We start from the raw sequence: 25,461 nt of genomic DNA, 5'->3' as shown, positions 1-25,461 counted from the left end.
TGAGACCACTCGTTTAAAAACAAAGGTTAGCTTAACATGCTTATAGACCCACATAAAACTCAGTGTACGGACTCATCTCATAGTGACATCGCGTTATACCAAGGGGGTACACAAATGTCTATAAGACTCCAACCAACGGCCGAATGTGTTATAGTATAAATGTTTATAATATTTAAGGATAACTTTATTTAGAAGACTTTAGGTAGTTGTTTTTGGAGGAAGTAGAAGTGGTCTGATATGTTTAGAGATATAAGAGATGTGGTCTGAGTGCGAATGACACAACTTTCTATCCAAGTCATAATTGTAAAAGTAAACAATCATAGCTGAAAGTATGGTCGTTCAAAAGGAGATTGACTAAAACCGAACAGCAAGCCAAAAATTGCACAAAAAGATGCCTTGGTACTTTTTTACATTTATTTCGGACAAAATTCACCTTTAAAACTTTTGCCAAAAAAAACCCAATATTTATAAAGTTTGTCTGAAGATGTTGTAATGTTTTGACATATTTATTAATTGTTACATTGCACACACATAATAAGTTACTGTGAGAAAATCAAACCTCCTTTTTGACCTGCCTCATATTTATAATGTCTGTTATCAAAATAAAGAAATTGTATTCGACTTTCATATACAAGAGACTGGTTAAGCTAGCTATAAAATCAGGTTGGATCCACCATTTTCTATATAAGGATATGTCCATACAGCTGTTTTCTTCCCGTTTGATGTGTTTGCGCTCTTGATTTTCCAATTTGGTAAGGAACTTTACGTTTTTCATTTTCCATTGATTTTGGACTTCTTTTCTATTTTGCTATGTAATTTTTAGCCATGAAGATAGATAACAAATGACTTTATTTTATTTTATGGGCCAACAAACATCTTATATTAGATTTTGGACACTTTTTAACACTTTTAAAACGTGTCTACTTTTAATCGATTCAATCAGTTTATAAGAAAAAAAAATTGTACTAATTAATTCATACAAGACGCTCAAGTTCAACCTCACATATGAATCATCTATTAAGTATGCTATAAAATGACACTTTTCAAATGTTTTTTGTCAAAAATGAAAGTGACCGCATTCGTGTTCTGTCGCAATCTTTATATATGTTATTTATTATTATCAAATACAACCTAGATGTTGATATTAAGAATGAACACAAAAGCGGCTACTTCCATTTAACATAGAAAGTGTTCAAAAATTAGGTCAAATGATAAAATTGTGAAGATTTTAGTAATTTTGCTTGACTTGATTATGTCAGTTCCCGATACATGTGCATTGTATTGTCATAAACAGCCGTGTATGTAACAGAAGTATAATACTTTTTTATTTATAGCCAAAAATGTACACTTTAACAATTTTGTGAAACTGCTATATTTTGAGACAAAACGGAGCTAATTCTGTCATGATTTATGCACTGCGGAAATGTATAGTTCAATTAGTTTATTTTAAAAGTCTCAAGTCATATAACAAAAATCGTACGCATCATTTAACAGATACAAATATTTGTATGACATGGTGTTTACAGGTAAAACCAGTAAACACAGTTGAAGGAGGGATTTTTCAATCAAACTACATACATAGTATAATATAACATTGCGGTAAGATATTTTATTTGATATTTTGAAGCCAATTTATATATTAGAATGATAATGTTAGTTATTCGAACATTTAAGTCAATGAGGAATGACACTACTGGCTATTGAACCTAAATTCAATTGTGTATACACTATTTCTGTGATTTTGACCTTTTTTCTACCTACGTGTTGCTAAACACATTTGTCTTTAACCCTTAAGTTAAAATTCTATAGTATAGACATAAATCCAGTAAATGTACTTAATCTCATACCTAAGGATTAAATTGGCAAAGCGTCCATTTTGGCTACTTTCGTTTTTATTACAAACACTAGTATAAATATAAGCGTTGTAAGAATGTCCGTTCGACAAGTTTGCAATGCTCTTCAACTTTGTACTTGCTTGGCTTTATAAATATTTTGATATGAACGTCACTGATGAGTCTTATATAGACGAAATGCGCGTCTGGCGTACTAAATTATAATCCTGGTACCTTTGATAACTTTTTACACTACTGGGTCGATGCCACTGCTGGTGGACGTTTCGTTCCCGAGGGTATCACCAGCCCAGTAGTGACCACGAAGTGTTGACATGAATATCAATTATGTGGTCATTTTTTTAATTTCCTGTTTACAAAATTTGAATTTTTCAAAATACTAAGGATTTTTTTTATCCCAGGCATAGATTACCTTAGCCGTATTTGGTATAACTTTTTGGAATTTTGGATCCTCAATGCTCTGCAACTTTGTACTTGTTTAGCTTTATAAATATTTTGATATGAGCGTCACTAATGAGTCTTATGTAGACGAAACGCGCGTCTGGCGTACTAAATTATAATCCTGGTACCTTTGATAACTATGTACATCACTGGGTCGATGCCACTACTGGTGGACGTTTCGTCCCGAGGGTATCACAAGCCCAGTAGTCAACACTTCGGTGTTGACATGAATATCAATAATGTGGTCATTTTTATAAATTTCCTGTTTACAAAATTTTGAATTTTTCAAAATACTAAGGAATTTCTTATCCCAGGCATAGATTACCTTAGCCGTATTTGGCATAACTTTTTGGAATTTGGATCCTCAATGCTCTTCAACTTTGTACTTGTTTGGCTTTATAAATATTTTGATATGAGCGTCACTTAGGAATTTTATGTAGACGAAACGCGCGTCTGGCGTACTAAATTATAATCCTGGTACCTTTGATAACTTTTTTCACCACTGGGTCGATGCCAGTGCTGGTGGACGTTTCGTCCCCGAGGGTATCACCAGCCAAGTAGTCAACACTTCGGTGTTGACATGAATATCAATAATGTGGTCTTTTTATAAATTTCCTGTTTACAAAATTTTGAATTTTTCAAAATACTAATGATTTTCTTATCCCATAAATATTTTGATATGAGCGTGACTGATGAGTCTTATGTAGACGAAACGCGCGTCTGGCGTACTAAATCATAATCCTGGTACCTTTGATAACTTTTTGCAGAAGAGTTAGCTAAAAACAAAAATGCTTTCTCGTAATCAAATGAAAACATATATTAACAAAGCAGGCGGGGGTTTGTGCTCCTTCAAATTCAAAAAATATGTTCTAATAATCATTGATTATCAAACCAATGATGTCATTTAAATCTGTTCTGTACATTGACAAGAGGGGCGAAAGATACCAGAGGGACAAACTCGTTACATTGAAAACAAACTGACCACGTCATAGCTACAACATAAAAAGACAAACAGAGACATAATAGTAAACGAGACACAACATAGAAAACTTAAGACTAAGCAACACGAACCCCACCAAAAACCAGTGGTGATCTCAAGTGTTATGTAATAGTAAGCAGATCTTTGTCTCAAGTACATGTGGTGGTACCTGTCGTAATACTTACGTTATTACAAATCTGGTAAAATTTACGATAGGATTGTTCCAACTGCACCCTGGGAATAACTTATCATTTGTATATATATATATATATTCCGTATGCAGGCACTACTGAGCTTCACAATCTTTTGTCGTAAAGTTGTTTTAACCCTCATTATCAATTTTTTGATGTGCGTCATGATATGAGGCAGATTCAAATGTATCTGTAGCATTCTTTATCTCTAGTTCGATGGGATAGATTCGTTCAAAATAGGCACCAAATTTAGTGAAAGAACATCGTCTATATAGCGGAACGTACAGATAAGTAATTGCTAACCTCTAATTTTTTCCTTAAAAGTCCATGTATGCGTCAGACTCATTACAATCAAGAAACAAGCTAGCAGAAGAAAAGCACATTTAAATTCCGACAGTGTGTTAGAAAACACGTCCTCTAAACGTCACAAATATGTTGTCAATTAATAATTCAATCATCTTGATCATGAAAGTTTCAGATAAAAAAAATCGTTGAATTAGCATGATTCTATACAAAGTAGGATTCATCCCTCCCAAAGATATGATACTTGAATCTACCATCGACATTCTCTTTTTGAAACACACCAATACCGACTCTTTCAATTTAGTTTGGAATAAAAAATGATTTTTGAAAAAGATTGATTTTAGTTGAAATGATGGGATGTTTTGTTTTGATTGAGAAATCACTTTTGTTCATTGACTGTACATACAAACCATTGATGTGTCATCCTTTCTCATAACTCATTAGGTGAAGAGTTTCCTTATTCGTTCCAATGTTTTTAATTTCAAATTCGACAGGACACATATTATTGCCAAACAAATTCTCTACAAATCTAAACGTTGATAAATGTCATGCTTTATTTAACTCAGACCATTATAACTGCATCATGTTGTAAAATTCATACTGTTTTTAGTTAAATAACGTAAGTTACTGTATATTCATACATTTATATAAATAATATTCTTATGTCTATAAACTATTTCCGTCGATCATATATTGTGAAATGCCTATCATGATTATATGTTAATTGTTTATTGAATCAACCTATTTTGTCTATTGTGTTGATAGTGTTCAATTGTATTTGTCCCTATAGCTACGTTATAGGTCTATTGAAATATAAATATGACACTTGAACCTTCAAACAAATTGACATGATTGTAAACATTTAAATATACAGAACGGAAGGTGAGGCTCGTTAAGGGTAATATGTAAGTTCACCAATATGACTAAATAAAACTTTAATATGATTTTTTTCAAGTGTCCTTGTAATTCTGTATTATACATCATGGCTACGACACCTCAAAAACTATTTTGGAAAATAGCTCTGCATCGACTAAACCATGTTCACGAAAACGTTCTAGAAACTTTTAACCAGCAATTTTGCAATAATTCCGCATTGGAAAAAAAAGATGTACTGTATATGGAGAATAATACGATCTGTAGTTCAAATGATTTATATAGGCTAGAGCAAAAACCAGATTATATCTCGTGATATTGTTGTATATACCTGTGTCGTTCAAATGAAAACACAATACTGTCGGACAAAGGAGTAGATCCGGTAATGGCCGATTTTGGCCTCAAATTTCAAGTTTATCTAACGAAAGTTTTTGGACACTTTTTAAACACTTAAAAGTGTCTATTTCAATTGATTCGATTAGTTTATGTGAAAGATTTTAACTGATTTAGTCATTAACAACGCTCTGATTCAAGCTTCAATGTGAAAAAATCTATGAAATATGCAAAAAAAACGTAATTTTTCAGATGGTTTTTGTCAAAAATGAAAGTGTCCGAATCCGTGTTCATACTCAACCTTTATATATGTTTTGTATTACCATCAAATGCAACTTACATTTAAATATTATGAATGAACACGAATGTGGTCACTTTCATTTCAGACGGAAACCGTCTAAAAATTAACCAAAATGCAAACATTTTGAAGATTTCAGTAATTTAGCATGACTTTATGATGCTAGAATGCGATATTTGTGCATCGTATATTTATGTAGCAGAAGCATTTTACTTTCCAAAATATAGCTTGAAGATTACATTTTCCCAATTTTCTAAAACTGCTATATTTTGGGGCCAAAATAGGGTTAACTGAACCTACTCCTTTCTCTAGCCCCTTGGTGTGTGATTTTAGACATAAAAAATACCGTGTGTCAAACTCATGAAATATATAAATTTGTTGTTGTATATTCGCTCGCACTTGATTCATTATATTTGGGGTGGACTGGTTGTCTCCGCACGTTTCATTATCTCAGATTGAATAATTGAATGATTTTTTCGAGATTCCCAAGTATAAATGAACCTGTGGTGGATACATCTGTACTAAACATGCTAAATGTCCACAATCTTTTTCTCTGTTATATAACGGCTTACATGTTTAATTCATTATCATCATTGCAGCTTTGAATAAGTTAAATAACAAAAAATACCGAACTCTAAGGTCACTACAAATCGGAGTCCCTTTCAATTATCATCAAATGGTGATATTAAGTAAATTCGCTTGTCATGTTTTGTAATTGTTGTCAGATTTTCGAAATCCTCTGGTTTTATCCACTTGAATGCTTTATGAAAATTTACACATTGACCCCTATCTATTTTATAAATCTTTTACATGTATGATCATAAGCCATCTGTAAGTCTTATGCAATTTTAATTATTTTTTAATAGTTTTTGAGAACTAAAACTTGTTAATGATAAAGCTACGAACAGTCAAGAGAAAACGTTTTCGCGCTCTAAATTTATGGCTAACATCTCGTAAACAAGTACATTGACCGATATATTTTTTTGGCTCTTTTGGTTCCTTTATTTATCTCCTATCAATATACTTGTGTTATGAAAAGATAATTATTTTGAAACTGAGAAGCAAACTCCCTTAAAGGTTTTAACAAATAAAACGTATGAAAAGTGCAAGGGTATTATTCCTGACTGCCGGCATTTCCTAATGAAGAAAGTGGTGGATTAAACCTGGTTTTCAGGTAGATAAACCTCTGATTTATATTCAAAATTGCCATTCAAGCGGGAGGTTTGGCATGCAACAAAAGCAGGTTCAACCCCCTTTTTTTCTTTAAAAGATGTCCTGTACGAAGTCAGGAAAATGGTCATTGTTATATTATAGTTCGTGTCTGTGTGTGTTATCTTTAAACGTTGTGTTTCTGTTGTGTCGTTTGTATCCTCTTATATTTGAGTGTGAATTCACATTACTATAAGACGCGTTCGTGTCACGTACTTTTCTATTCCAAATTCATGTATTTACTTTTGATGTTATACTGTTATATTTGTTATTCTCATCGGATTTATATTTTATCTCACTAAATATACTGAGTTTGCGTAATATAAAGTTGTTGTCTAACTGAATGAAAACACAGTTAAAAAAATATGCATAGAGCTTATTATGAAAATACGAACTATTACCCGTGGTTGTCTATACAAACTCAAACAAATGTATGGACTTGTCTGGAAAAATACATTATACCTTCTCTGAAGTAGTTTACCTTAGCTTCATTTTAGCCGTTTTCTATTTTTATTTATATTATAAAATGTTTTTGGTATTTTGCAGTAATGTGATATGGTCTTTTTCGTGATGATTTACTGGATTTTTCCCCCCAAAGTACGTTATTTTCTAACTTTGTTGATGACTGCACAACTAAAAAGTAATATAACCAAAATACTGAACTCCTAGGAAAATTCAAAACGAAAAGTCCCTAATAAAATGGCAAAATCGAACCACAAAACACATCAAATGAATGGACCAGTATCACATTCCTGACTTGGTACAGGCATGCTCAAGTGTAGAAAATGATGGATTGTTAATTTCTTCTTATAACTCTGTTCGGGCAGTTTTTATGGATTCCCAATTTCATCTTTAGAATATGACTTAATAAACGCTTTAGTATAAACATCGAAATTTATCTCGAGTATCTATGTAAGAATCTGTTTCTCTTATGTTTAATAGATAAACTTCAAGATATCCTTCGATTACATCTTACGTTTGACTTGTTCGAAGTCTGAGTCATTCAAAAATAAAGTTTTCAATTTTCAAACACCTGTTAGCACATTTCGTTTCACTCTGAGAGATGAGGTAGATTATGACATTTACCTTTAACTTATTCAACTTTGTTTTAATTCTTTTAACATCTTTAAACAATGGTGCAGAAAGGGATAAATGGCAAGAAAATATAAAAATGATTACAGCATAAACGATACCAATTTAACAAGTTGAACATTATTACCAAGTCAACTATCTAAATCGTCAGATACATTTCAAGTTCCAATACATTTCATCTAACCTTCCCAAAAAAAATGTTGTTTTATTGTGTTTTACTGGCTGAGAACAAAAAAGGGTGGTGAAAAGCCTCGATGTTTTAAATAACACTGCTACAAAGACCACAAACTAGCAATAACATGCATTAGATATTCACATGACAATACTTTTAACAAACAAAAAAGTATAACTAAAATGACTAATAACATATATAAATGTTATGTATAAATAAGAAGACGCTGTATGAATACGAATGAGACAACTATTCATCCAAGTGTAAAAGCAAACAATTTAAGGTCAAGGTACGGCCGTAAATGCGGAGTCCTGGGACAAACCGTAAAGCAAGCTATAAAAGGCGCTATGATGACTTGTGTAAAACAAATAGTCTTATCCATTCAAAAACGAGAAACGATGAACAAGTTTGAACCGCACCTAAAAACAACAACCACTGACGAAAATGCTCTTATATGTGTTTGACCTGTATGATACATATGCTACATAATGTAACGCAATCGGACTTCTTAAATTAATTTGAAAAAAATAATGTTACCCAACTGTCACTTATTCAAATGCAACGATGGTAAAGGTTAAAAGGCTTCTCTTTATTATACAAATTAAAGGTGCCTGTATGTAGGTTTAAGTTTGATGTATATATAAAAAATCCCCGACAGTTTAAGACTACTATACATCAGTGGACAGAAAATCGATCTGCAGGAATTCTCATTTATAACAATTACATATTTATTAATTTGCATAAATTAAACATGTAAATATTTGAAATCAATGAGTTTCATTTCTTTATTTATATATGAGTGTTTCTGTATAGCTATACATATAGTGTGTGACAGCTTCATTCACGTGTTCCATTTAAACATACTGTTAAATTTTGTTATTTTTGCATCGTTATTATATTTTTGAATATTAATCTAGCTTATTTATATTTCTAGATATAATAAGAAATACATGAATGAACATGCATAATGATACAGATGATAAACATTCAGGTATAGTTTTTATGACATTTTAGTGCATTTTGAAAAAACTCGGTTTTAAATAATTTTTGCCTGTATAGTTCATGTAGTTCATGTTCATTGACTTTTTTTATGTTCTAAATTCTTTTTTGTTCAAATTGTGATGTTTTTCTTTGTATTAATTTAATTTTTATATCAGACGGTTTATCAACGGTTTATATAAATATAAGAAGATGTGGATTGAGTGTCAATGAGACAACTATTTTGAATTTTAAAAGAACTAAGGCTTTTCTACTTCAGGAATTGATTACCTTATTAGTGTTTGGCCAAACTTTAAGGAATTTTGTTCATCAATGCTCTTCAACTTTGTACTATATTATCTATTTATTTTTCTTTAACTTTTGGGGGATTCGATCGTCACTTGTGAGTTTTTTGTGCTCGCCTGGCGTAAATACAAAATATAGTCCTAGTATCTGTGAAGTGTGTGTTGTTGATCTACATTCTCGTCACAATTTGTGAACGTAAACCATTACATGTCAAAATTCGGACCTCAACACAAAGACTTGGTTCACACCAAACAGCAAGCTACAAAAAGCCTAAAAAATTACTATTGTAAAACAATTCAAACGGGAATACTACCATGTATATGACTATTTCAGGAGACAATAAGTTGCGTGAGCTCAATTTTTAGAAATGTCAAATTGAAGACATATATAGAAAGAACTTACTCATTTTATGATTCTGTGATTCTGACATTCGATTGAAGGATTGTAAGCATCAGTCATAAGAATAAAAATCTATCTTAATTTTAATTAGTTATCAAAAGTACCAGGATTATAATTTTATACGCCAGACGCGCGTTTCGTCTATAAGACTCATCAGTGACGCTCAGATCAAAATAGTTAAAAAGCCAAAACAAATACAAAGTTGAGGAGCATTGAGGACCCAAAATTCCAAAAAGTTGTGCCAAATACGGCTAAGGTAATCTACTCCTGGGCATAAGAAAATCCTTAGTTTTTCGAAAAATTCAAAGTTTTGTAAACAGAAAATTTATAAAAATTACCATATAATTGATATTCATGTCAACAGCGAGGTGCTGACTACTGGGTTGGTGATACCCTCGAGAACGAAACGTCCACCAGCAGTGGCATCGACCCAGAAAAAATTGCAAAATGAATAATGACCCATATGTATTTCTGTAGTTCGTAATTTTGTTTGAATAACATGCTTTGTACTCTGACGTTTTTAAGTATAATTGAAATTATGATATTTCCTCCTTTACTGAGCACCTGAGATTACTCACATTTTTGGTAGGGTTCGTGTTGCTTAGTCTTAGTTTTCTATGTTGTGTTTGTTTACTTTTGTATGTTTGTCTTTTTCCTTTTTAGCCAAGACGTTGTCAATTTATTTTCGATCTATGCTTTTGATTGTCCCTCTGGTGTCTTTCGTCTCTCTTTTTAGTAATAATTTACATGGAAAGTTTTTTGCAACTCAATAAAATAAAACCGATACATATTATTACATACAATATTCATGAAATCAGACGTCTGTGAAATTAAATCAGAGTAGTAGCTTAAAACCCCCCATAAAATTGCACTTTTTGTGACGTAATATTGAAGTAGAATGTAATCTAATCTCTAAATAATATCAAAGCTAATGCAATGGCTAGATAGGAAATATGTCTTTTTGTTACAAATTTCTCAAATTTGTTTTACCAATTTGAGATAAAGAAATATAATATTTACAATTTTAACAAAAAACGTAAAAAACCTCCAAATGGAAATTCTTTAAGTTTATTTTTTACAAATGTCATATTGTCGGAGCTGCAGCTTCAGTATAAATTTTGAATCCAAGTATCTATGATCAATTGATTTATAATGAGTATCTAATTTCAGATTTTTTTATTTGGATTACTATCGACAATCAATGGGTTTGATCTACAATGTCCCCAACCATCTCAACGAACGGCTCGTATTCAGAGTGTATGTAGTGGAAATTCTAGTGCATACACCTGCTTATACGACACAATAAAGAAAGGTTACGTAGAATTTTGTTCTAATAGGAAAGACAACTTTGTCAGAGCAGGTATAGCATTTTGTTTTGTTTTATTTCACGTAATTATTAAGAAACGACTATTGTACACTTGCATAGTTATCTTATTAAAAATGAACTCGGAACACGGTGATAACGGTGTAGATTCTGGAAAATTAAATAATTTTAAACGATCTGCTTGTTAATTAAGAATCTTTTATTAAGTACTTTTGTTTGTTTTAATCTTTGAATCTTTTTATATAAGGATACTAACGAGACTATCAGAATACATACAACCATACACTGCTTACTGTCGATATTGCACATTGTTATGTTTGTATCTACGTGACATTAAACATTAAGCAGCTCTGTTTAAAAAAACATCATAGATACCAGGACTGACACGCGTTTCGTTTAGAGTATTTAAAAATTTAAAGTTGTGTAAACAGTTAATTTATAAGTATGACCATATCATTAATATTTCATGCTAACACAGACTTAACTCACTTTTTAAAATTGTGAAAGAACATCGTTTATATATCGGTGAACAATATCTGCTGTAAAGAGATTGATTTTGTTCGTATCGATCTTTATTACCTTTAAACGTATATCTCAAGATCTCATTGAATCAGCTACAATTACAGAAATACCTCATGATTTTGTTTGTTCGACGCGCATCTTTAAGTATACTTGTATTGCTTACGCTCAGATATAAACATTAGAAAGCCAGTGGTAAAACAGATGGTTGGACATATCTGTAAACAGTCGTGGTCGATTGCAGATACAATTTAATTTTCCAATGATGTTACTCTTCTTACTTTATATTGTTTATTTACCTTTATGTTGCAGGGCTTAAATATGTTATCTCCGGGACATATAGAAATGTAAGATGTTCTGACGGACGATATCAACCAGTCCGATTCTGGTCAAACCAAAGCAGCGTTTGTATGAATCTAAAGTCAGAGTGTAACGGTTTTGGTGAAATAGTATACGACAACAGATCAACAATCTATGATGCCACTTGTAGATGTGATTACACCAGAGGCTATGCATTTGTCTCTAAGCCACGGAATAAGTGTTTCTGTATTCCGTTGGAAGAGGATTGTTCCTGTTACATCAAAGAATGTTCAAAGAATACTACATTATCCCCTGGTAAGTTTTATTTATTTTGATACTCATTAGTTTATTGTCCGTGAAAAACATTTGTGTAAGTTGATGCTCACATTTTTAAAAAACCTATTATTTTGCGACTATCAAATGTCACTATTCATTATTATTCATCTATGAGGTATTAGAAATCTCGGCCACATGTATCACAAATCATTTTTTAACACAATTGGTACATGTCCAGTTTATTGATTTTAGGTATCATTGGTAGTCCATGGCTGCATAGTAGCTTGTCAATGGTATACTCAAACTTTGATTGATTATCAACTTTAAAAATATATATAAACAGTATAAACTGTAGACAAGATATAATTATTTGGTTAAATTAATAAAAGTGATTCTTTTACATATCATTCTTTAATATAAGTAATCAAAATATGAGTAAAAAATATTGACACATTAACAAACTAGTCAAAGTGTTTGTTTTACAAACAAAAATAACATATTATTCGGTTTCGTATTACGCATTCTCGATGTGTGAATGTCAATGACATCCCGTTCTTCAAATGCAAAAAGCACTGGTTTTGTCATCTATGTATCTAATAACCAACTTACGCATTGCATAATTAACTATCCGAATTTAAAAGATTCGATACGATTAAATGTAAGAATTTTCCATTTTCTTTTCAGATTATGAATGCAATTATATTGGTTTAATGAAAGACAGTTTCTATTGCGAACACGTTAATAAAAGGTATTTAATTTTTGATCTTGGTTGATGATTTTTAACCAATAAACCACTTCAATATGAATAACCTGCCTAAAATATCTTTCTGTTTTTTTTTTTAGAGTGTTAGGGTTTTCCTTTTCTTGTATTGCGTTGTGTTTAATGTTATTTGGTCTTTCCACTATTTTCTAGTTTTTGCATTGACGCTTTCTTTTTTAGTATCCCCGTGCCTTTTACGTCTCTGTATATCTGGAGTTGTTCAAGCACGTGTTATCTAGGTAAAGAAACCTTACTTTTTTTTTTTTAAAGAAATGCAAATCTCTAAGTAGATGAGTGCTATAAAGAATATGAATAAATGAACACAGTGTGGGAACAAAACTGTACGGTTTTATAATAATTTGGTCATTCGGGACACTGTCAAGCGGGCTTTGACATTCGTTACAATAACAAGTTGCTTAATGGAAATTTTAATGAACTCAAGTGTTACTATAAAACGTTTCTGCTTCAAGTTTTTATAATCAGAACATTCTTTACATATATATATATCAACCAATAAAATAAAAAAAACAAAATATGCATCCAAACGTTTTTATTAGAATGCATATTGTGGGGCTCCGAGTAAGTCGATCAAAACTGTGACGGAGCAGCGATCAAAAACGATAAACAAACAACGAAAAACCCATCGTTACATTGAGAATTTTTATATATACCGTTTCTTATATTATTAGTAACATAGTGTGTTAGTGACCAAATACGATATATGCGGGGGTCAGTAAATTCCATATGGGGCGAGAGCGAAGCATAACCGAAAATCATCACAACATGAAAACGTAAACAAACGATGCCAAAATGTGTTATAAGCCATATGTGTTTAAACATTTTAGACATATAAGTAAGTTATCATTTAAATTAATTCAAAACTATCTATATACGTTATTTTAAATAGTTTAAGCATGTCACTAATTCAGTTTGTTCCGTTCTTTTACGCCAATTTAATAGTGTGTTTATTTCTGGGAACGGCAAATATTTGCCTCCACCTAGAGCGCTTCGATCCAAAAGAATTGCCGTATTTGACCTATTAGAATCGAAATAATTCATGGGGGCTTGAATATATCTAGATTTTACCACGGGTTGTCCGTTTATGCCGATATTTTACCCCTCGCTGTCGCTCAGGGTAAAATTATTTGTCATAAAGGGCCAACCGGTGGTAAAATCACGATATATTCAAGCCCCCATGAATTATTTCTTAATTCTAACATGACGTCCTTCAAACGCTTTGCATACACACCCGTGGTAAAATATGAATATATTTCATGGGCTGTTCCCATTGTACTCCCACGTAATATATGTTTTTTAAATGAATGAGGAACCCGACGTCATAGAACGATGACGTAAGAATATAAGCATTTTACGGGAACATTCACGCTTATGAATCCGAAAATCATCACAACAAGGAAACGTAAACAAATGGTGCTAAAATGTGACAAGCCCGAAACAAAGTCGTTTAAACGGGAAATATGGTTATATGAAAAAACAGATGTGGAAAAGTTTTCAAATATGTTGAATGCAATTGAATGGAATGAACTCTTTTCCAATGTTGAGGAAGTAGACGAAATGGTCACTATATTCACTGAAAAAATCCTCAGCATTGCAAGACAGAGCATTCCAACCAAAACAGTAACTATACGTGGTAATGACAACACTGGTTTAACAGTAATATCAGAAAAGCAATTCGAATAAGGGATAGATTACGAAAAACAATCAATTCAATCTAAAAAAAAAACGGATATTAATAAATATAAGAAACAGAGGAATAAAGTGAACAATATGAAAAAGGAAGCGAAAGAAAATTTTGAGAAAAACTTTGAAAATATAATACTACATGACGCTTCAGATTCTAAGACTTATTCGAAAAATATGAAGATGCTGATTAAGCCAAATAGAGGATCTAATAACATACCCCCATTAAAAAATATTCTTAATGATGAACGTTTTGAGGAGTTCGCCGATAGAGACGACTAGAAATGCGACATTCTAAATAAGTATTTTGTTTCATTTCATCGCTAGCAGATGTTAATGCTCAATTACCCGATTTCGACAAAAAAATAACAATTTATTGAATGATATAGTGATTAGTACTAGTGAAATTGTTGATATCATAAAAACTAAAAATCCCAAAAAAGCGTCAGGCCCGGATGTCATTAGTCATAAGATGCTTGAAATTTGTCCCGAAAAATTTGCAATTCCATTATGTATTATAATTGATAAATCCTTGCATCAGTGCAAATATCCTTCCAGCTGGAAAATTGCAAATGTTATAGCCTTATTTAAAAAGGGGGATAGTTCATTACCTTCAAATTATAGACCTATATCACTCATAAGATGCATAGGCAAAGTCATGGAACGTGTTGTATATTAATATGTTTACAACCATTTGCAAAGATTTAAATTAATTTATGAGTATCAATCGGGTTTTCTTCCTAAATGTTCAACGGTTCACCAACTGTTAGAAATATATAATTGCATATTGAACTCACTTGAAAAGAAAGAGATAAGTTGTTTTGTTTTTTGCGATTTCTCTAGAGCCTTTTATAAGGTTTGGCATGATGGTTTATTACATAAAATGAAGGCTTATGGTATAAATGGAAATCTGTTAAACTGGTTTAGAAGCTACTTAGTTGATATAAAACAAAGGGTGGTTATCAAGCAATCTTCTTCTTTCAGCTGGAGTTCCTCAAGGGTCGGTCCTTGGACCATTACTTTTTATAATAATGTTGAAACCCCAGAAATGAACTTTATATTCAATGATAAAAATATACCTATTACAAATATGCATAAACATTTAGGGGTTACATTTAGCAATGATGCTAAAAGGAATGCACACGTTGATAATATTATCTTAAGCACGTCTAAACATATAAATATGCTAAGGAAGTTGAAATATAAACTGAGCAGGAAAAATTTAGAAAAACTCTATTTAGTTTTTATAAGACCTTTATTTGAATATGCAAGTGAGGTTTGGGATAATATTTGGTAGGTTATATCAATAAACTGGAGCAATTACAGCTCCAAGCTGCTAGAATAGTTACGGGGTTACCTACATGTATATTCACAAGCTCAAGAGTTATTTATGAAGAACTTGGATGGGAAACATTAGCTGAAAGAAGAGAGAGAAAAAAAATCCAAATGTTTTATAATATTCAAAATAATCATGTTCAAGAATATTTCTCAAATTTAATTCCCCAAAAAATACAAAGTATGACGGTCTATCCTCTACGCAATGGAAATGACATCATTATTTCATTCTGCAGACTAGCATTAACTAACGATTCTGTTATTCCATCAACCATACGTCTTTGGAATAATCTTGATGATTCAACTCGTGATGCGGAATCAATTAATAAATTTAAAACTGAACGAAAAAACCGTTATCCTCAGAGTAATATATTTGTACCGAAGCATTATGAATTTGGAAATCGAAAATTGAATATAATTCTCACCCAACTTCGATGTTTTGCATCATCCTTAAACTATGATCTATTTAGGGTCAACATTATTTCTGACCCTTCCTGTCGCTGTGGTGTTAATCGTGAAGATTCCTATCATTTCTTTTTTAAATGTATATTATATTCAGACATACGAAATAAACTGTTTGAACGTCTGCGTTCGCTTCCGAATGATTGTAAAATTAACATAGAACTACTTTCCTCGGGTAGTTGTCTTCTTTCTATATAGCAAAACCAAACCATTTTGAAAAATGTCTTTGAGTTCATTAAAAGTTCGGAAAGATTTCAAATTGTCTAGGTAGCAAACCATGATCGCACACACATCATCATCTAAGTAAGATTTCTTCTCCCTTTTTTCGCTAACGCTCAGGGTAAAATATTTGTCATAAAGGGCCAACCCGTTGTAAAATCACGATATATTCAAGCCCACATGAATTATTTCATAATTAGGTCACTAGCACACTATGTAACGAATGTATCTTACCGACTATCTATTTGTTGAATTTAGACTAGAGTCTTATTTGCTATCATAATATCTTCTTATTTCTATATTAAAGTGTTCAAATGTTCAATTTAAAGAACCTTCTTCAATTGGTCTGTACTAAAAATGAATGGAAGCAATAACTATTTACTACCAACATCCTTGATAAAACAATATTAAACATAACTTTCAATACTTTTAAATAAACAAACAGTGCCAAAGTCGTAAATCCGCTATTAACCGTGTAATGAATTAAGCCCAGCCTCACTACTAACATATATATAGCTACTATTGAATATACACGGTCTTCACGCGGACGGTTTTAACCAATCATATGCGTAGAAATGTATAGGAGGTAAGATGAATTTGACTAAGGAAAGCTCCGAGTGATTGTACAGATGGGCTCTAAGCGATTGTACAATAAACTTGTATCCGACATTTAGAAAATGAGTATATTTGGATTTCGACTGAGACAATGACTTTTAAACTTTCAGAGAGGCAAGACTATGTATCAGAAACGGTACATATACAAATTTTGATAGTAACGATTGGTTTTTCGATGTTTATTAAACATTTATGATCGATTTAACAAGAGCCCCACCATTCTAATAAAAACGAATTGATGCAAATAAAATTGAGAATGGAAATGGGGAATGTGTCAAAGAGACAACAACCCGACCAAATAAAAAACAACAGCAGAAGGTCACCAACAGGTCTTCAATGTAGCGCGAAATTCCCGCACCCGAAGGCGTCCTTCAGCTGGCCCCTAAACAAATATATATACTAGTTCAGTGATAATGAACGCCATACTAATTTCCAAATTGTACACAAGAAACTAAAATTAAAATAATACAAGACTAACAAAGGCCAGAGGCTCCTGACTTGGGACAGGCGCAAAAATGCGGCGGTGTTAAATATGTTTGTGAGATCTCAACCCTCCCCCTATACCTCTAGCCAATGTAGAAAAGTAAACGCATAACAATACGCACATTAAAATTCAGTTCAAGAGAAGTCCGAGTCTGATGTCAGAAGATGTAACCAAAGAAAATAAACAAAATGACAATAATACATAAATAACAACAGACTACTAGCAGTTAACTGACATGCCAGCTCCAGACTTCAATTAAACTGACTGAAAGATTATGATTTCATCATATGTACATCAGGCACAATCCTTCCCGTTAGGGGTTTAGTATCATACCATCATAACATATATGAGAAGAACATAACCCGTGTCATGCCAACAACTGTTTTTAGAATAAATGTGTTTAGTTCCGACGCAAAGACCTTATCAGTGACTCAATATTAACGCCAAAATATGCAATCTTTAATGACTTGACAACAGTATCGTAATTATATCCCTTCTTAATAAGTCTATTCAAAGGTTTTTTAAGTTTCTGAGGTAAATACTGACACCTTTGTGCTTTATAAAGAATATTTCCATAAAAAATTGGATGTGAAATACCTGAACGTATAAGAAGTCTGCATGTTGAGCTATATTTACGAATGATGTCTTTATACCGATGATAAAATTTAGTAAATGTTTTGACTAGTTTGTGATATCGAAAACCCTGGTGTAATAATTTTTCAGTAATACATAAATTTCTCTCGTTAAAATCTAAAACATTGTTACATACACGAGCGAATCGTACAAGTTGAGATATATAAACACCGTAAGATGGTGACAAGGGAACGTCACCATCTAAAAACGGATAATTAACGATAGGAAATGAAAAATCATCCCTTTTATCATAAATTTTAGTATTCAGCTTTCCGTTAGTGATATAGATATCAAGATCGAGGAAATGGCAGTGGTCATTGTTAGTATTAGCTTTATTTAAAGTAAGTTCAGCAGGATAAATTTCATTAATATACATACTGAAGTCGTCATTATTGAGAGCCAAAATATCATCCAAATATCTAAAAGTATTATTAAATTTGTTTATCAGATGTTATTTTGATGGGTCTTTGCTTATTTTTTCATAAATTGTAACTCATAACAATACAAAAAGAGGTCCGCAATAAGTGGTGCACAGTTAGTCCCCATTGGAATTCCGATAATCTAACGATATACGGAATCCCCAAAGCGAACAAAAATGTTATCTAGTAAAAATTCAAGGGCATATATAGTATCAAAGCATGTCCAATTAACATAGTGTTTTTGTTTATTGCTACTAAAAAATGACCTAAAAGAGTTTGAACATATATATTCACATTCTGATTTTTTGAATGCCCATTTAATTAGGTGTGTGAATTTTTTCTTAATGAGAATGTGAGGCAATGTGGTATACAGGGTAGAAAAATCATAACTTTGAATAGATCCAAAATCACCAATAAAAGCATGCAATTTATCAAGTACTTCCAACGAGTTCTTGACACTCCAAAAGTAATTTATTCCACTATTTTCGAAGGCCTTTTTTGAACAATTTATTATAAGGTTTTTAATTGTACCAAGTGTGCTGGTAAGAAGAATAGACAATTTAGTAGTTGAACAATGGTTTGAAGACGAAATAAATCTATATTTGTAAGGGGTTTTGTGTAGCTTCGGAAGCCAATACATTGTTGGGACTTTCATTGTATTTGGCTCTGCTTGTAAAGCGGTGGCTAAAAGTTCATGTTTGTTACAGATTTCGTTTTCTGAAAATGGAGTCAGTTGGAATGTTGGTGAATTGGGGATTTCCTTTTTCAGAACCTCAATGTAAAATTTACGTCAAACAATAATAATATTATTAGCAGCTTTATCGGCCGGGACAAAAACAAATTCCTTGGCTAATTCTTTTAATTTATGTTTGATACGAGAAATAGGTTTATTTTGGTTATTGTTAATAGTAAAATGTTCTTTAAAATGTTGAATACGTATATCAACTATCTTCATTACTGAATTAAAAAAAGAGTCCAAAGATTTTTTGTCAGCTTTTTCCCGTTTTATCCATTTTAGACAGTAAGTATGGAGTGAGTCGTGGATGATATTACGACACTCATTCCAATTAATAATTGACGGGGGACGATATTTAGGTCCTTTACTGAGGAATGATTTTAACTCTCGGTCTTGAACGATGTTAAGATCTCCTGTTATAACATGGGAAATGGGTCCATAAATATATTCGGAATTACTGCAATTACATGAAGTAGGTGTATTTTCACTGATATTAACATCTTTACACAATTGACTATAATTAAACACAAATTTCCGGGTAGATTTCTTGTAAATATAACAAATAAGAGGTAGCTCAGTATTGTCAAAATATCCAGGAATTTGTTCTTTAACAGAATGGTCGTTAAATATACCGGCAATATTTACAAAATCAAAGCCTTTATTGACATACTTAATTTTAATAAAATGCTTTTTATGATCTTCAGGGCGATCAATTTTGGGAAATAATTTAGAATAACAATATGCCATAATAATTTGAACAATTTCATACTTAGGACTGCTATATGAAATTGTGTTGCAATCCTCCAAAATTTTATTTAACTTATTAACCGGTAACGAACAGAGTTTTGTTAACAGATAATGTCTGCCGTTGTTTTTTGAAATAGAAATTAAATGTTGTTTTTATTATTGTATTGGTTCATATATACGTATAGAATGTTCTGATTACTAAAACATGAAGCAGAAACTTTTTGCAGTGAAACTTGAGTGTATCAAACTTCCCACCAAGCAACTTGTTATTGTTACGAATGTCGGAGCCCCGCTTGACAGTCTCCCGAATGACCAAATTATTATAAAACCGTACAGTTCCGTTCCCACACTGTGAATGAAGGTAAATTAAAACGACAACAAGACATGCACCGAAAGATATTGTCACTAAATATCAATATGGTAATATATAAAAAAAGAAGATGTGGTATGATTGTCAATGAGACAACTATCCAGGAGAGACCAATATACCACAAAAAATAACAACTATAGGTCACCGCACGGCCTTCAACAATGTGCAAAGCCCATACCGCATAGTCAGATAAAAAAGGCCCCGATAAGACAATGTAAAACAATTCAAACCAGAAAACTAACGGCCTTATTTATGAAAAAAAAATGAACGAAAAACAAATATGTAACACATAAATATATTGCCTCATTTTAGGCAAAAACATGGAAATGGAACCGACATGCCTGTTTTATTTGAAGGTAAGGATCCTTTTAATAGAGTATCATTCCTCCATAATTTGTTTGGAAGGTACATATACATAGTCATGAAAAGGACATATATAGAATAAATGTGTTGAATAAACTTTTGCCTTCATTCTGCCAAAAACATTGTTGATCATTTGCATATGTTTATATATATTAACTGCGTACCTGTTATTTTCGAAAACAGTACATTCCAGCAGAGGAATATGAATTAACAAGTTGACTTTATAAATTGCATGTATTAATCCTGATAAACTGCACATTACTATCTACAAAGGAGATTACATCAAGTATAGTATAAACTTTATTGCCCTATACAAAAAGTAGTTTACCAAACACCATTAAATCTATTTGCAGATAATAACCAATGGGAATCTTGGGAGCGTTCTGGACGCATTGGTTTTGCAGGCTTTACACTTGGTTTCATTGTCATTTCAGGTAAGCTAGTAAAACTAAGTGTCACTTGTATGCTTACATATACAGAAGTTGAAGTAAATATTCAAGTGCTTCAAATGTCTATCTCAACGATTGTGGTATTAGGTGTATGAACAAGAGGCTATGGTTATTTTTGTCATGTAGTAAATGTTAAAAGATAACCAACTTCATTCTCATTTCGTTTGTTTTTTCCCGTAACTAAATTCAAAGTGTATCCGAATAAACCTTGTTTGGTAAACCTTTTATCACCGTACATGTTTTATAATACATTGGCAATACCGTTAAAATACATCTTGAATAATATTTAGATAATCATGTTAATAGCCGAAGTTTATTTATCGTTTTTCAAAAGTTATCTATACATTTGCCCTACAAATTGTCGTTTTTGCGTCTAAATCATATTACATACAGTGTTCGATAAATGAATAAGGTGTAGACAATTCACAACTCGGAAACTCAACATAAACCCCAACGACAAAAAAGCAAAGAGGAAATCTTGGACAAACACACAAAAGGTTTGTTTTATGTTTCTATGAAATTTCGCCAAAATGAATAATAAATTATTCAGTCAATTTAATATCAATGAGGCGTGAATCATATCTGAATGCTAAAAAGAGTTGTTTCATAAAAAGAACGGCCAACGTAGATTCAAATGTCATATCTAAGGGAAGTATCAATCTATTTCAAACAAAACATCCTCTGAAACATATTTAATAAGATGCCTGGTCTAAGTGATCTGTTATGATATACAAGTATATAATATAAGACTTTTCATCTGGCAAAAGTATCAACAAATTTGACTTTTTTTTCTTTTTCTCTGAAACTATCATAATCAAGATGCTTCTTAGAAGGAATGGAAAAAGGCTATCAGTATCCTTTAATTCCACTTTTCGAGTAAAAGGTTGATGCGCTTTCGAAAAATAACTCAAAGCTAGGTTACTATGTTGAACGCATCTATTTTATAGAACTTAAATGAAAGGGTTCTTAAGTACAATATAGTAGTTTATTATTGAATTGTAATCTGTATTAAATTACCTGTTTGAACAATACGTTAAGGAAAACTGCATGAAAAATCATCATTTTATCCATAGTGTAAACAATATTTTATTATGATAAATACAAGTATAAATTATAAACACATTCACAATAAGGACCCAGATACAAGCAACATTTGCTTATATTAATCTGTCTCCTTGGTAAATGAGATACATTATACACAAATAAATCAAAACTACATGCTCTGTTACATAATATTGTCAGTTGAGTTTCTTAATGAACTGAAAAGTAAAGCAAAATGCAACTGATAAGACGAAATGCTTACAGGTTTATTGTATGAGTCATTATTTGTAAACCTTTTAGTTTTGATATTGAACCGTTGTACCATGAGAAATAAACTAATGTTTTCTTCATTCGAAATTGTATCTGAGCCATTTAATAGAAAATTGGTGTCCATTAGTACCGTTAGTTTTAGGCTTCAAAATGATATTATCACTTCTTGTCTTATGTCCGAGTATAATGGGCAAAATAATAAAATAAAATGAGAGCTAGTTTCTAAGTCACCACAGCGACATTTAGGGGAAGAAACTAAGTTTCTTGGAAACAAGTGACAGTTTAAAGAACTACTATTCATTCTAAGTCCTTTTATCCTTGGTTGTTATGCCACGTCTGTTGCTAGGGTGCTCTCTTCGAGGTCCACGTTATTGGTATACAGACACCAATTCATTGTGCAAGTTTGTCATTTGGATTTGGCTGTTAATGAGGACAGCATCGAGAAATTAAAAACAAGATCGTTAGAAGAATTAGGAGCTGCGAAGTAAGTTGATAAACCATTTTGAACGGCCAACGACAGAAAAGGAACCTGCAATTAAGGAATTTAGAGTAAACAGTACCAACGACATGAACCTCACAGCCATTTATAAAGTCAAGTAAGACCTACTTTTTGTAGCTGGCATACACACAAAATTTATTATGCAACTTTGTGTTCAAAAAGAACCTACAATGAAAGGATTTGAACTTGTCGGCGGTGTCTTAAACTCATTTAAAATCGACAATAAGCATATGGGAGGTTGCTTTGGAAAGTCCCTCCTTGGAATTTGTATGCGTCTGATCACATTGCATGCATATTGAGAACAAATCTCAACTCGGATGTCAAACAGGTTTAACTGATAACTCAACTCAGAATTATCGTTTGCACGGAATCGTAATAGTACAGAACGAAATATTTGTTCTGATGTTCTAAATTAGAAATTATATACTGTTGCAATAAAAGAGGGACGAAAGATACCAAAGGGACAGTCAAACTCGTAAATCTAAAACAAACTGACAACGCCATGGCTAAAAATGAAAAAGACAAACAGAAAAACAATAGTACACATGACACAACATAGAAAACTAAAGAACAAACAACACGCACCCCACCAAAAACTAGGGGTGGTTTCAGGTGCTCCGGAAGGGTAAGCAGATCCTGCTCCACATGCGGCACCCGTCGTGTTGCTTATGTGATTACAAAACCGGTAAATAGTCTAATTCGGTAGGTCAAATTCATGAAAGGGAAGGGGATTGTAGTTACGACGTTAGGAACATATCCGATATCATTTGTGAAACGGTTATTCCATAACGGTCAAACAACTCGTGATTGCGTCCGTAAAATTTACGAAGGGATGATTTCAACTTCACCATTTGGAACTCTTGGTTTAATAGCTTCCTTGTGAGCAGTAACCCTCTATCAAGAAAATCATGATAGGAAATGCAAGCACGGGAATATCGTATCAATTGGGAGATATATTTTTCTCGGATCTGTAGTTGGTTCCGGTCAGGAATGAAATGAAGCCGGTATAGGTATATTTTGCAACTTTTGCCAACCGACAGGTTTATGTAATGAGGGATCCACCATTCCCGTTGATTCTCGGGTCAGAAACATCCAAATCGTGACATCGGTACTGCCTCTTGTCAAGTATTTGTCAAAATTTTGCCAGCTGAATAAGACTTTCTCCGTTCATGAAAGTATACTGGTAAAACAAACCTAGCACTGACATTAGTTTTACAACTTGTGTGAGTACATAAAATGACATTTTACATTTTCTTGAATCTATGAGAGATGGTGCAAAAGAACGTCTTCATAGGTCAAGGTACGCCAACACCGAGCCTTGGCTAACACCGGTCTGAAAATAGGGCAGATATATCTTGACCTGATGAACAATTTTATTTCCATCAGACTTTCTCTAAATGCTTTGGTTTTAGAGATATGAGCCAAAAACTGCATTTTACCCTATGTACTATGTTTAGGCATGGCGGCCATCATGATAAACGGGCTGGGTCATCGGACACCTTTTTAAAACTAAATACCCTAATGATGATTGTGGGCAAGTTTGGTTAAATTTGTCTTAGTAGCTTCAGAGAAGATTTTTGTAAAAGATTACAAAAATATGCTAAAAATTTACTTTAAAGACCAATTGCTACTTAAGGGGTCAATTAACCATTTTAGTTATGTTGACTAATTTGTAGATCTTACTTTGCTAAACATTATTGCTGTTTACAGTTTATCTCTATCTATAATAATATTCGAGATAATAACTAAAAACAGGCCCAATTCCTTAAAATTAGGGGCAGCAACCCTACAACGGGTTCTCCGATTCACCTGAAAAAAATTCAAGGCAAATAGATCTTGACCTGATTTACAATTTTACCCTATGTCAGATTTGCTCTAAATGCTTTGGTTTCAGAGATATAAGCCAAATCAAAATTTTACCCCTTTGTTTTATTTTTAGCCACGGCGGGTTGTCCAAACTTGGCCACAATCATCATAGGGGTATCTAGTTTAAAAAATGTGTCCGACGACCTGGCCAAATACCTAAGATGGCCGCCATGGCTAAAAATAGAACATAAGGGTAAAATGCAGTTTTGGCTTATAACTCAAAAACCAAAGCATTTAGAGCAAATCTGACATGGGTAATTTTTTTATTCAGGTCAAGATCTATCTGCCCTGAAATTTTCAGACAAATTGGACAACCCGTTGTTAGGTTGCTGCCCCTGAATTGGTAATTTTAAGGACATTTTGCTGTTTTTAGTTAATATCTTGAATATTATTATAGAAAGAGATAAACTGTAAACAGCAATAATGTTAAGCAAAGTAAGATTTACAAATAAGTCAACATGACTGAAATGGTCAGTTGACCCCATTAGGAGTTATTGACCTTTATAGTCAATTTTAAACCATTTTTCGTAGATCTTAGTAATCTTTTAGAAAAATCTTCTCCTCTGAAACTACAGGGCCAAATTTAACCAAACTTTGCCATAATCATCATTGGGGTATCTTGTTTAAAAAATGTGTCTGATGACTTGGC

General features: G+C 32.3%; 1 protein-coding gene across 1 annotated transcript; it reads left to right on the top strand.

The window, feature by feature from the left end:
- Window positions 1–1,485: 1,485 nt before the first annotated feature.
- On the top strand, window positions 1,486–21,838 carry LOC139484587 (uncharacterized). Its single transcript, XM_071268360.1, has 7 exons — window positions 1,486–1,599; window positions 8,676–8,732; window positions 10,595–10,784; window positions 11,580–11,882; window positions 12,528–12,591; window positions 20,637–20,680; window positions 21,041–21,838. The coding sequence occupies exons 2-7, from the start codon at window positions 8,709–8,711 to the stop codon at window positions 21,229–21,231; spliced, it is 816 nt and encodes a 271-aa protein (XP_071124461.1). The 5' UTR covers window positions 1,486–1,599; window positions 8,676–8,708; the 3' UTR covers window positions 21,232–21,838.
- The last annotated feature ends 3,623 nt before the right edge of the window (window positions 21,839–25,461 follow it).

Source organism: Mytilus edulis, chromosome 8, assembly GCF_963676685.1.
Source record: "Mytilus edulis chromosome 8, xbMytEdul2.2, whole genome shotgun sequence".
NCBI lineage: Eukaryota > Metazoa > Mollusca > Bivalvia > Mytilida > Mytilidae > Mytilus > Mytilus edulis.
Note: the sequence above shows the minus strand (reverse complement) of the source record. Positions and strands in the feature narration are given on the sequence as shown.